Source organism: Syngnathus leptorhynchus, chromosome 8 (assembly GCF_054491065.1).
Source record: "Syngnathus leptorhynchus isolate UIUO chromosome 8, UIUO_Slep, whole genome shotgun sequence".
In the NCBI taxonomy this organism is placed as follows: domain Eukaryota; kingdom Metazoa; phylum Chordata; class Actinopteri; order Syngnathiformes; family Syngnathidae; genus Syngnathus; species Syngnathus leptorhynchus.
In genome coordinates this window covers 1,679,335-1,692,093 of record NC_141202.1, presented here as the reverse complement: position 1 = coordinate 1,692,093, position 12,759 = coordinate 1,679,335, and the positions used below count along the sequence as shown (strand labels likewise).

Sequence of the window (12,759 nt, the reverse complement as noted above, 5' to 3'; positions counted from 1 at the left end):
TGCTGCGCGCCGTCACCCGCAGGACCCCGGGGCCGCTCTCCCATCCCTCGCCATTGCGGCCCCAATGTCGTTTCAAGATGTGATTGGCAGCTGAGGTTAAAGGGCGGCGCTGTTGTGTGAAAACATAAACGGTGGGAAACACAAAAGACAACAAGCGAGAATCCCAATTAGCATGAGCGTCTTCATCCCAGGCTGAAGAAATGGTGAAGGATTGATACATTGATTATTTTCATGAGAAATGAAGGCTTAGTTTCTGGATTTTTTTATATATATATTTCATTTCTTTGAGCAATTAAGACGTAATTTTCTATTCAATAATGATGAAAAAAATGACGTTATTTCAAGAAAGCCATGAGGGGGGGGGCGGCGGAAAGAAAATGATTTGCAAATAAAGATGCATTTTAAACTGAATTTTAATTTTAACGAGTCCAAATGCTCATGCGAAATTTTTTTTTTTTTCATCAGTCGGCATCATTTTCCATTCAAACGAGGGCTTTAATTGCAATGGGGGGGGGCGATGTATACGAACACACTTGTATGCATGAGCGTTCGCACACACAAACACACACAAACGCGCATGCCGGTGCCCTCCCGCTTGAACCCTCCCAAAACGGCTGTCAATCAAAGGTGCAAACAAACACAAAAGGCCCGCGAGTGGCCGCTCAGATCAGGCGGACCGGCGCCCCTTCAGCTTGTCACGGCCGCTCAATGGAGCCTTTTGTGCGGCTCTTTAGCCCACGTCGGGGGGCATAATTGGCCCCCAACAACGCAGATTTCAGAAAAATCTAGCAAAGGTCGACTTTAAAATGCCATTTGCGCTAACGTTACTAAGCTAACATTCGTAACACGCGTCACTTCTATATTTAATGTCAACTGTTTTGGGGCTACGGAACAAATCATCCCGTTTGTTTATTGGCTGGTGTGTTAGCTTAGCGCTAGCCAGCTAAAACCCCCCCCTCACCTCTCTGCGGGCCGTTAAATCCAACCAGATGCCCGTGTGCGCTAATCCGCCATGCAGCAGAAGGGTAGGGGGGCCCGGCCAGAGCCCTGTGGTACCCCAGGCCACAGAGCGGATTCCGGTGGTGTCGGTTTTAGGTTTTTAGGAGACCGGACACCATCCCACAGCAGATGGAGGACACTGCTGTGTGTTTTTCTTTTTGTCTTTTTGTGTATGTGGTGTGTGTGTGTGTGTGTGTGTGTGTGTGTGTGTGTGTGTGTGTGTGTGTGTGTGTGTGTGTGTGTGTGTGTGTGTGTGTGTGTGTGTGCATGCGCATGTAATACAAATAAACAAAATGCCGCCTGTGCTCCGGTGAGCAGGATTATTGTTGTTCAAGTGAACAGCAGTTGTTATGAGTTTCCGGCCAGTAATCCCAAAATACAGCATTATAATTCATTATTAATTCATTATGAAACAAACTAGAAGCAGGAAATCATTCGAAGCTATTGTTGGAGTTAATATTGGAAGCTAACATTTATCTTGCTTAGCGCTAATGTTAGAGAAACTCTAATAAATGAAGCTACTGAGGCACTAACATTGGATGTTAAAGTTAGCTTTAAAGCTAATATTGGAAGCAAAGACTTTAACTTGAGAAACTTCTATTAAAGATTTTCCTAGATTCGCGGTTTACTTTATCTTTGACATGCTAGCATATGAGTTAATACTATTAGTGAGTCAGTGTGTGGAAAAAAAAAAAATACAAATGGTGGCGAGACTTGTGCCCTGGACTTTAATGAGGTAGGCTGTTGCTATCACTGCTAATTAAGTCCGCCGCTTGGCTAAAACGCAGCGCTAATCCTGTTAGCCCGCAATCGAGGAGGAAGCGGAGGGAAAGGAACCAGGGCAAATTAGCCGAGAAGATGTGAAAATGAAACGATAGAAAGAGTGGTTGGGCTCCACGCCGCACTTTTATTTCCCAATTAGCCGAGCAGAAAGTGGTTAGCTGCATCGTGTCGCCATGACGCTACGCGGTCTCCTGATTAGCCGCCAAATCTGCATCTTGTTCTTTCCTGCTCGACTTCTTCTCATCTTTGGAGCTTTATGGAGACAAATTGGATGTTAGCGGAGTCTGTCGCCAGCGCGCACACACATTCAACATCATGATGACCCCAATAAAAACCTCATTCAATTAAAATGTGAGCTCCCCTATGGACATTTTCCATCTTTTTTTTTTTTCCAAGTCATTTTTGTCATATTTCAAAGAAATGTGACTTTTTATTTTACACTAATGTGAGCATTGTTCTAGTTTGTCACCATTTTAAAAGTCAGACTAAAATTCATTCACATAAATGAATCACTCATATGGCCTTTTTTTGACTCACTTTATTTCCTTCAACTTGTTTGAGCAAGTTTAACTGTTACTTGAACTACTTGAGCAAAGACTTTTTTTTTCTTTCCCCCCGTCTGTGTACGTTGACTTGAAAGCATCTTTGGCAACATCTTCTCGATGTGTGTGTCCGGTTGCCTTATCTGTCCCAGTCGCAGACTCCAGAGCCTGCGGTACACATTCCACCAGCTCTGAACACAACGCCAGCTGGCACGCACACACTCACAATCGCACACACGTACACAAAAACACACACACGAACTGAAGTCTCAACCGAGCCTGCGTTTGGCCATCGCACGTCGGAGGATAGCGCTCGAGGAAGTCGGAATGAGGAAGAAGAGGAACGTGTTTTTGATCAAAGCAACCTTTCAACCCTGAACTTTGACCCTGAGGTTGTACGTGTGTGTTTGCGTGTAGCAGCAGGGGTGTAATGTGAAGCAGACGCTTAGCAGGGGAAACGGATGAAGACGACAAGTGACAATGATGTGCAGATGGAGGCGGAGGTGAAAGTGGAGCTAGCATCCCTGGCTCGCAGTCAGCGGTTTTGGGTTTGAATCTCGCAAACTAAAGGACGTAAGCAAGAAGTCAGCAAAAAAGAAAAAGCAGAAGATTTGACAACTGTGATACTCCAATTCACCTCATTTCCATAATCCTACCCCCAAATAGAGGTAAGCAGAGCTGCAATGTTAGCACACATTAGCCTTGGCTAACAGCGTTATGCTAAGTTGTCGACGTGAGCCGTTTGCGGTGCATGACCCGACACCGTTTTTTTTTCCGAGTCAGCTTATTTTCAAAATGTTGCATTTTTTTTTTTTTTTAGTCTCCTTTAAAGCAGGATGAAGATGAGGAGATGAAGGGGAGGAAGTGGAGGAAGTGCTGCTGAAGAGTCTGCAGGCTGTATGTTCAGCTTGACTCCATCAAGCTTGTTTTGAGCCCGGAAAAAAAAAAAAAAAAAATCCGCGTGCTGAGTCAGGTGTGCGTGCTTGTAAATGCGCGCCACTGCTGTTTGACCCGAGGACGAAGCGAGACGCGAGGATGAAAAGAAAGTTCAAGATGAAGGAAGAGGATGTTCACGCTAGGCGAGCCAGCCGACAACCGGTTTGAAGTGGGACGCCGGCGACCGCAAAAGGTCAAAGGCCTCCGAGGGACGTCTGAGGACAACACGAGCGCTGCCTCCAGCTGTTGGACTCATTAACAATATTTGCTAATTAGACAGAATTTTAAAAAGCGCAATTCAGCACGTTTTGCATGTTCTCCGGGTGCGTTTGGGAAAAAAAAAAAAAAAAGTCAACGCTGCAAACTTTGGCTTTCAGTACATGGAAAGAAGCAAAAAGAGCTACGGTGAAGAAAAAAAACAACAACCTTTTGAGCTTCTCTTAGGTTCAAGCGCTCTCCCATCTCCTCGCTAACCTGCCCCAGCGTGCCCACGCCGCCGCTGTCATCTCGCCGCGCCGCCGCCGTCCATCACCCGCCACCGTCTGTCATCAACCCTTAACCTCCCCACACCCCTCGGCGGGCGAATTCCAGACGCGGGGCCTCCTCGGACATCTGCGCGCCATCCGTCCGTCCATCGTTTTCCATATCGCTTATCGTCACTTGGTTGAGTTTTGCTGAAAGAAGCAAGGTCCACCTCTGACTGGTCATCAGCCAATCACGAGACGGCATTTGGATTTTGAAGCTAGTCTTGAATTAAGCCTCCTCTGACAGTTCCATTTGATAAAAGAGCAAAAGTCATTTGGCCAGGAAAACAATAACATGCGCGCCATTATTTTCAATTCGAGTTGCGTCGCCAGGGCAACATTTGTCATTTTTGCAGGTGTGCAAATTGACGAGTGACACTTTTTGGTGATTGGGTGTCAGATGAGGAGCCGCCGACACGGTGTCTGTCATCAACACAGCTGGAAGGGGACACCCCCGAAAAAAAAAAAAAACCACACAAAGGCGCCACTTCACGTCTCATTGAGCAAAGTGAAGCATGCCGCTAGTCACCAAAGTTTCTTTCATCGACTAGTAAAAGAAATAATCCAAAATGTAAATATTCCCAGATTAACGTGGGGTTAAATTAAAATCACAATTTGGAGATTCATGCAACGTGATGAGCATCATGGCTGACACTCAAACACACACACACACACACGAGGCTCAAGTAGGTGTTAACGACTGCTGCGGCTGGACCTCTTGGCACGGAACCCCCTCCGTACACACACACACACACATAGACAGATTTCTTTTTTTGCACACCTCTTCATCGTGGGGCTGGTAATCCAATATGAAGCAGGTTTGTGTTTGCGAAACTGCGGCTTCAAATCAGCTCTGACAAGACGAGCACCGCTCGCACCCTGGGGCTCATTTGCGTGCGCGTGTGTGTGTGTGTGTGTGTGTGTGTGCCTGTGCGTGTTTTGTCCTCGCCACACTTGAAACAAGTTTAGACCTTTATTTTTACTGAAATTTGCATGTGTGTGTGTGTGTGTGTGTGTGTGTGTGTGTGTGTGTGTGTCTGTGTGTGCGCGCACAGGTTCATTGTCATCATGTATTTTGTTTGCGTTGACTGCGTATGAGTGACAGTGTGCGTCTGTATGTTGGAGGGGGTGGGGGGGTGGAGTATTTTGCAATGGTTTATTTTTACCGGATGTTGATTTCTATTAGCAAGAAAATTGCTGCGATTAAATTGAGTCATTATTTCTATTCTTCAAATAAAAAATGTGTGAAGCGAGTCACCACAGCCACAAAAATGTGATGGACAGTCAATGCACAGCAAATAAAAATAGCTGGCGTGAAAGCAAGTGTTTGTGTAATTAATTTGGGAGCATGTGTGTGTGTGTGTGTTAGAATGGGTCCATGTGGTGAAGGAAGCATGTGGGTCAGGTTTCCAGGGACTGCTGGCAGCTGGCTGTGCGTGTGTGTGTGTGTGTGTGTGTGTGTGTGTGTGTGTGTGTGTGTGTGTGTGTGTGTGTGTGTGTGTGAGATGGGAGTCAGCCATGATTGAAGTAATTATTACAACAGTCCCACTTGTACTTTCTACTTTGTGCTTTTAATTGACTACAAACAGACCTGAAGTCACCTCGTAACCTGGCAATGACACCGACATCCCAGAATGCAACACTGCGGAGGACGCCATGACAGTGCGGAGTCTTTCGTTTCGTATGGAACGGACTTTTTTAGCTTTGCATATAGCTGAGGAAAAAAAAAATATATATATTTTTTTCAAAGTGAATATATTAAAAGAAGTTCTTGACTTCCTGATTGCTTGGTTGCCTTGGGGGACCGACTCCCCCCCCCCCCCTCCCTGGGGAGACACAGATAAGCTGCAGGGCATAGAGGAAAAAAGTTTGTCCCCAGGTCGTCCACTTAGCCTGCAGAGGAACTCCCCGAGAGGCGGAGGCCTCAGGGAGAAGTGTCACGCTGGAGATTGACGGACAGGCTGAGGAGACGCCAAGTTTCCTAAGAGCATTGGCCACGCTGCCTTTCAAAATGACTTTGTTCAAGTCTGAATTTCAAACTTTCAACAAGAATAATGATAATAATAAATCAGCGGCGGGCCGTTCTGGGCACTAAGAAGGGGGCGACAAAGCACTACTTTTGTCCAAATGAAGCGAAGATGGTTCCTAAGCAACAAGACACCAAAGCATGGCAGCGAAGCACCACTTTTGTCCAAATGAGGTTCCTTCAAATTTTCCCATTTGAAATGTTATATATCATTTTTATGGTTTATCCAATAGCCATTTTTCTTTTACATCAGTTCAATCGAAAAAATATATCAATACAAACAGCAGGTTTTTTTTTTTTCTTCTTTTTTGCTGTTGAAGCTCTGCGGACAGCTAAAGGATTTAGGAAATGTAATTGGCGTTTCCACGGTTACCGTTTAGGCTCTCGGCTCCATGGGACGGGTACCGATGCTGATTGGACGACCTTGTCCTAGTTGGCCTCGCCCCAGGCTGCGGTTGATTGGCTGTCAATAAGCCATTAGGACGTTCCACGAAGGCCAAAGCCAAACAAAACCCAACAGTGAGAACACACGCAAAACTGCTCTCAGCCTGAATAACGCCCCCTAGAGCCCATCAAATGCATTACAGACAACTGAAGCACTTGAGTTGAAACTTCAACTTGCTCATCTAGAAGCTAGCATAGCATTAGCAAGCATTCACGCGAAACAAAACACATTTTTCTGTGTGTTCTCCTTGTAAAAGGTCATTTCAGGGAGCGCCACCATAATTTATCCCGCGGCATTTTTTTGCACTTGCACAAACATTAACACACACACACACACACACACCAGCGAGAAAACATGCATATCGAAAGTGGTGTGATCAATGCTTGTGACAATGACAGACACACAAATGCACTCTCTGTGAAGCTCAGCTGCCTCCAGGACACACAATCTAATAGTGTTTGCGCTTACAAACACACACACACACACACACACACACACACACACACACACACACACACACACACACAGACACACACACACACATCTACACACACAGACTCACAGTAGTGGCAGGTTGCTTCGCGCCTTTGGCAAAATCCACAAATAAAGACAATAGAATAAACCTGCGCGACAAACCTCGTGTGTCACCTCGGGGCTCACACACACACACATCCAAAAAAACGGCGACACAACCGGACGTTTGTGTAGCCGCAATGAGCTATAAATATGACTTAACGGCTTAATGAGGGAAGAGTCGGCCATTCCGACGGCCACGTAAACACATTTGGTCCCAAAGACTTGTGTGCTTGTATTGATGCAATCAAAGTTTTTCCATCAATTAAAAAAAAAAAAAAGATCAAAAAAAGTTTCTCGCTACTGTGTTCAGAATATTGTTGTGTGAAATAATAATCAAAGTCATCGTCTTTGTGTGCACAGTTTGAATTTTCCTGGCCGCGATTTGTGCTCATTACAATCCTTTTGTCTCGCTGCGCCACTGATCTTTATTTGGATGAGATAATCGTTTCTCTCGACAACTTTAAGGGATTAGAAATGACTGTTTGTCTCTGTGATCAACTCATAGCTTTTTTTTTTTTTACCCAACAATAGAGGAGGGAAAAAAAAAAATCTCTTTCAGTCACAAAATATGTCACCAGAGGCGAAAAATAGTTGCCGCCGTCCGGAGAAGCCAGAATTTTGCCACAAATGACAACAAATTTCACACGGCAACACAGCATCTCGGTCTAACTATTGCGTAATATCGCTCCAAGTTGACTTTGACATGTTTGTTTGATTTATGTGGGCTTAGCATTTTTTTTCAAATGACCTTCTGTTTCCCCTTTTTGGTTAGCTTAGCTTGTCTCTTGTCGATTCCAGACACGGCGGCGACCAATCAGACCCTGACGTGGCGACACATCCGCCCCCGGGTTTGACCGGTGACAAAAAGCAGAGCGCCTCAATCAGAGCTGGAGTTTACACCACGTTCAGCAGCGTGTCCCACAAATCACACAAAAGACGCCCTGGCCTGGACTGGCCCGGCCCGGCCCGTCCGCCGTAACAAAAACAAAGCTTCCTGTCGGAAGGGCCCGAGGGTCTGGGCGGCTGAAGCGGGGCCTGGGGGGGAGGGGGCGGAGGGGGTCCAGGTGAGCAAACACGGCTAATTAGCACAAATAAACAAGAGCCACGCGGCTAGCTTGCGCTGATTGAACAAACGTGACCTGGATGCTGAGCCGCCGCCCAGATGGGGCCAGTTTAGAGTCGCGCTTAAACATTTACTTTGCTGGTGGGATGTGGGGGGGGGGGGCGACGAGACCAACATCTGGATGTCGTTTCATCTTGTCAAACAGGACGTTGTCATCCTCGACACTCGGCTACTTTGTTTTGAAAAGAGCTCAGTCTCAACTTTGCAGTTTGGATGAAGACCACATCAACCTTATGAAAATGATATCAATCAAGTTGAGGGGGAAGAAATGGACATTTTTATGGCCATGTGAGGGAAAGGCCTTCTTGAAATGTATATTTGGTATTGGTCGAAAAATATCGGTGCAAAAAAAAGGATATTGTCACATGTGACCCACCAAAACTGACACATTTATGTTTGAAGCCTCCATTTTATAGTCACATTTTCTAAGAGTTCTTCAAAGAAGATTTCAATTTCGCAAGGTTTGTCTAATTTTATAACTCAAAGAACAAAACGTCCATTCTGTTCAATACATAAGCAATTCCTTTTTCTCCGTTTCTATGCTGTGTTGCCGTGTGAAATCTTTTCACTTGATCGCCTTGGTATTAAAAGCGTTACACTTCATTTGTTAGCATAAACACAACCTCTGCTTCAAGCTAAATCACCAATCGGTGCAAAACTACTCATAGCTTCTTCGTTTACGTGAGCTAATTGGTCGAAGGCAAAGCAAACGGGCACGAAGAAAAACAAAGTGCCTCGAACAAATAAAAGCACACACTTGATGAAAGTGACTGTCAATGCAGCAACACGTGTGTGATGTTTAAGTGCCCCCCCTCACACACACACACACACACACACACACAGACACACAGACACACACACACACACACACACACAAACACACGCTTGCACACACATGTGTCAACAAACCACAAAAGTGAAAAAATACAATAGAAGTAGCCTACTGATTTAACTCCATAAAAGATACCAAGTACCCACACATTCACTGAATTGCATAATTGCAAAAATAATAATAATAATACTTACTACTTAAATCAATAGCAGTGATAGGGTTAGTCCAGTCAGCGTTACATTTGGGAACACGCACGCGCGCGCGCGCACGCACGCGCACACCATTTAAATGCAAAATAAGTTCCGTCAAATAACTAAATGTTAATATGATGGGCTACTGTAAATCTCGACAACTCCCGTAGGACCACCATTCAAGATGAAACGTGTTGCTCATACATACCTCTGTGTTTGTGGATCTTGATCATCACCTCCGCGGGCTCCGGCAGGCTGCGCGCCAGGAACACTCTCCCGGTGTCCCTCTCGATCTGCACCGGGGAGTCGGCGTCGGAGATCACCTCGAACCATCGCTGCTCGAATCTCCGGTCGGGTACCGTGAACACCACGTCTCCAACGCCGGCTTGATCCGGGACGCTCACGGCGTACGTCACCTCCTCCGCCAGGGCGCGCGACCTCCGTTTGGCCGGCTTGGTCCTCTCCAAACGACGCACCAGGACCTCCAAGACGACCGGGCCTCCAACCAGCGGTTCTTTTCCGCCATCCTTGACGTAAAACCGACTTGTGACTCGACTCAGTCCGTGGAGGGATCCCACCAGAGTCACCTGTCCCATTTCGGGGTCCACGCGGAGCAAGTTGGACTCGGGTTGTGCGTAAAAAGTGACGCGCCCATTTACATCCGCGTCTCCGTCTTTGGCGTGGAGCCGGATCAACTCGGTGCCGATCGGGGTGAACTCATCCACTTCCAAGGTTCTATTAGCGCTCGTGAAATGTGGCGCGTTGTCGTTGACGTCCGTCACCTCCACCTGGATCAGCACCGGACCCCAAGCACAGCGCTCTACAGTCAGCTCGTACATGGCGATGAACTCTCGGTCCAAACGTTTGGATGACACCAGAACCATGTGGCGCCGGTGTCCGTGGAGGTGAACGAGACGGAAGTCGGACGCGTAGCTCCCTTTCAGCGTGCCCCCGTTACCGGGGCAGACACCGACTAGTACCGGCACAGCCACCCCGTCCACGGGCGTCCCGGCGGGGGAGTTCTCCGCGATTCTTCCCGAGTTGTGAGACCGACGAGCGGAGACGGGAAGCAGGTGGACCAAGAGGAAGAGGAGGAGGAAGCGCAGGGAGACTTCTTTTTGGACCATGTTTCCATTAAAAAAAAAAAAAATACACAAATTAACTTCTATACTCTTAATTTCAAGCCTTCTACTTAGTCAAACTTCCTTCATTTAAGTCCTAAGTCTACATTTAAAATTTTGAAATCCATCCTCTGCGCCATGATGGGGGAAAAAAACAAACAGTTGATGGTTCTCGAAATTGATCAACTGCGTTTTTCATCAACACAAATGTGCAAAAGTGAGACGTTTGGACATCTCTGGATGGAGGCTGCTTGAGAGTGGAGTGGAATGGGGGCAGAAGGGAGACCGACCGGCAGAGGGACTCCATGTGGCTCTGTTGGAAACGCCCACACCACGCGGAAATCAGCCAATTGGAGAGCAGGATGGAGACTTGATTGGCAGCCGGGAAAAGCGAAATTCGGGAGAGAGAAAGTCACATTTGTGGAGGGCAAATAGTGTGTTAAATCTCTTTTTTTTAATTTGACATCCTTATAACAAAATATGTGCTTTAATAAATGCACTTTACAGATGGCTAGTTTTGCTCATCAAAGTTGTCTTTTCTTTGCTCCTACCAACCAATCAGAGGATGGAAACATACTGACGTCATCGAGGCTGATTGGTTAAAAACCTATTTTAAAATGCCAATATAGGTTTAAAATACGTCGGCTTGTCAGATTTGATTGATTGTCTGATTGGAGTAAAAAAACAATGTTAACATTTGTGTACACAAGCAAACACACTGTTGGGAATTAATTAAAACAATTTCATGGAATGATATTAGAATTTAGACTGAATGTGGGTCACTGCCACGGATAGACACTAAACCTTTGATTGACATAGTACCTAATAAAGTGGCCTGTCTGTATTATTTATTCATCCTGAGTGTGTTTTGGTAAATAAACTTGCCAGGTCATTAGGCGAGAACACAACAAAGTGTCATCAATACAAACCCTGACACTTGTGATCAATCTAGATGCTGATTGGCTGGCTCCATTGTGCTCACCATAGATCATGTATCGATCCCCAAGGAGGCAAAGATGGTCGCTCTTGTGTTTTGACTAATTGCTTTGTGATGACATCACTTGTAAGCAACCCTGCAGCGCTTATCCGTCAGCTTAGATGTTTAGAATTGAAGAGGGGGGAAAAAAAAAAATAAAAGGCCACTTTTGCAGACATGAATGTGTTTTCTTTGCTTTGAAAAGAGTGACAGCTCAAAGCTGCGTCGAGAAAAGGAAGCCCCCCCCCTGGGAGACGTCAGAATTATCTCCACATGTTGGCGGCGGCCTGATGAAAGCTAAGCGACGCTTTCAGAGCGAGTGGCGAGATGGCAAAATGATGTGAAGGATGAATAGAATCACTTTGTTTGCTCTTTTTTTTTCCCCTTAAATGATCTTCTTTCCACGGAAGCGCTAGTAAAAAGAATCTTACCCAAATCGAGAAGATTCTCAAGGATTTGAATCATCTATGAGGTCAAACGAGACCATCGAGTGACGTCACGTGACCGCACCGGGAGGTCACATGACCAACCTCATCCACACTCAAGACAGATGGCTTGCATCGGTATGCATCTGTTTGCAAAATGTCACACGGCGATCTGACAACCTGAGTGACACGTGTGTGTGTGTGTGTGTGTGTGTGTGTGTGTGTGTGTGTGTGTTTTTGCAGCAGATGGAGACCATCCGCCAAATGACACTGGAAATTGTACGGCATTTCCCCAATCACAGGTGACTGACAGGCAAAGTGTGTGATTATCTAACACGCACACACACACACTTTTAACGGCCGCTAACTTTAATTATAATTGAGCCTGACAAACGAATCAAAAAAATGTTGCCGGGTAAAATATGTGATGGCTGTGGGGCTCGTCAGAGTTGAAGGCGCGCCAGACACACACACACACACACATTATGGAGTGGGTGTTTGAAGCTATTTCTTTCCACTCTGCCTCTAATAACGGTGTTTTTAAAGAGCTGTCAATCTAGCGCTGCCAGATACATGATGGGATGCTATGTGATGTTTCCACAGCAAACGACATGAAGGGATGTTTGGATGGACTCCAGGCAAAGATGAAAATCAACCAACGGCTATATCATTTTTTTTTTTTTCTGCTATGCCATCGATTTATAAGTCCACTAAATGTCATGCTGCTAAGTCAAACTGGTTTCAGGGGTCCCATTTTTTTTTCCAACTTTTGTCATTTGTCTGGCAAGTCGTTAAACTTACTGTTGTCCATGTCCTTCCATTTAGTGAAATTTGGGAACATTCAGCCAGCCATTGAAGAAATCTTCCAAATATGGTGATCCCTTTTTTTTTTTCCAAAAAGACTGTGTAAAAAATATTTGCAAAATATCTTCTTTCTGGTCGAAGAAACACAAATGCAGATTTTAACACCTTTAAAAGCTTCCATTTACATAAAAAGAACATTTTAATGTCTTCTCTGCTATTAGGCTTTTACAATGTGTGCTAGTTTCCGAGGCTTGTTTGCGCTATAAAAGCACCTCGTGTGCCTGTGTGGACAAAAAAAAAAAAAAGATTATTACCATTTTTAATGCGAAGTAAAAATATATTTTGATGTCCTCAATCTGCAGCTGCGGGAGCAACAACGACATTAATTACACGTCGTAAAGGGATTACACGTGCACACTAAAAGGGATAATATGCAATATTGCATGTGGTGCGTTT

At 45.5% G+C, this 12,759-nt stretch overlaps 1 protein-coding gene across 3 annotated transcripts in view; it reads right to left on the bottom strand.

The window, feature by feature from the left end:
- Positions 1-12,759, bottom strand: part of LOC147051671 (neural-cadherin) — a 52,172-nt gene that overhangs the window by 31,858 nt on the left and 7,555 nt on the right. For 2 of the 3 annotated variants that reach the window (XM_085918881.1, XM_085918882.1), the window contains exon 1: positions 9,186-10,355. In XM_085918881.1, coding sequence (XP_085775007.1) covers positions 9,186-10,104 — 919 coding nt within the window. In that variant the 5' untranslated portion in view covers positions 10,105-10,355. Of the gene's footprint in view, positions 1-9,185; positions 10,356-12,759 lie in introns of those variants that run through there. The other variant, XM_085918883.1, reaches the window with a different exon arrangement.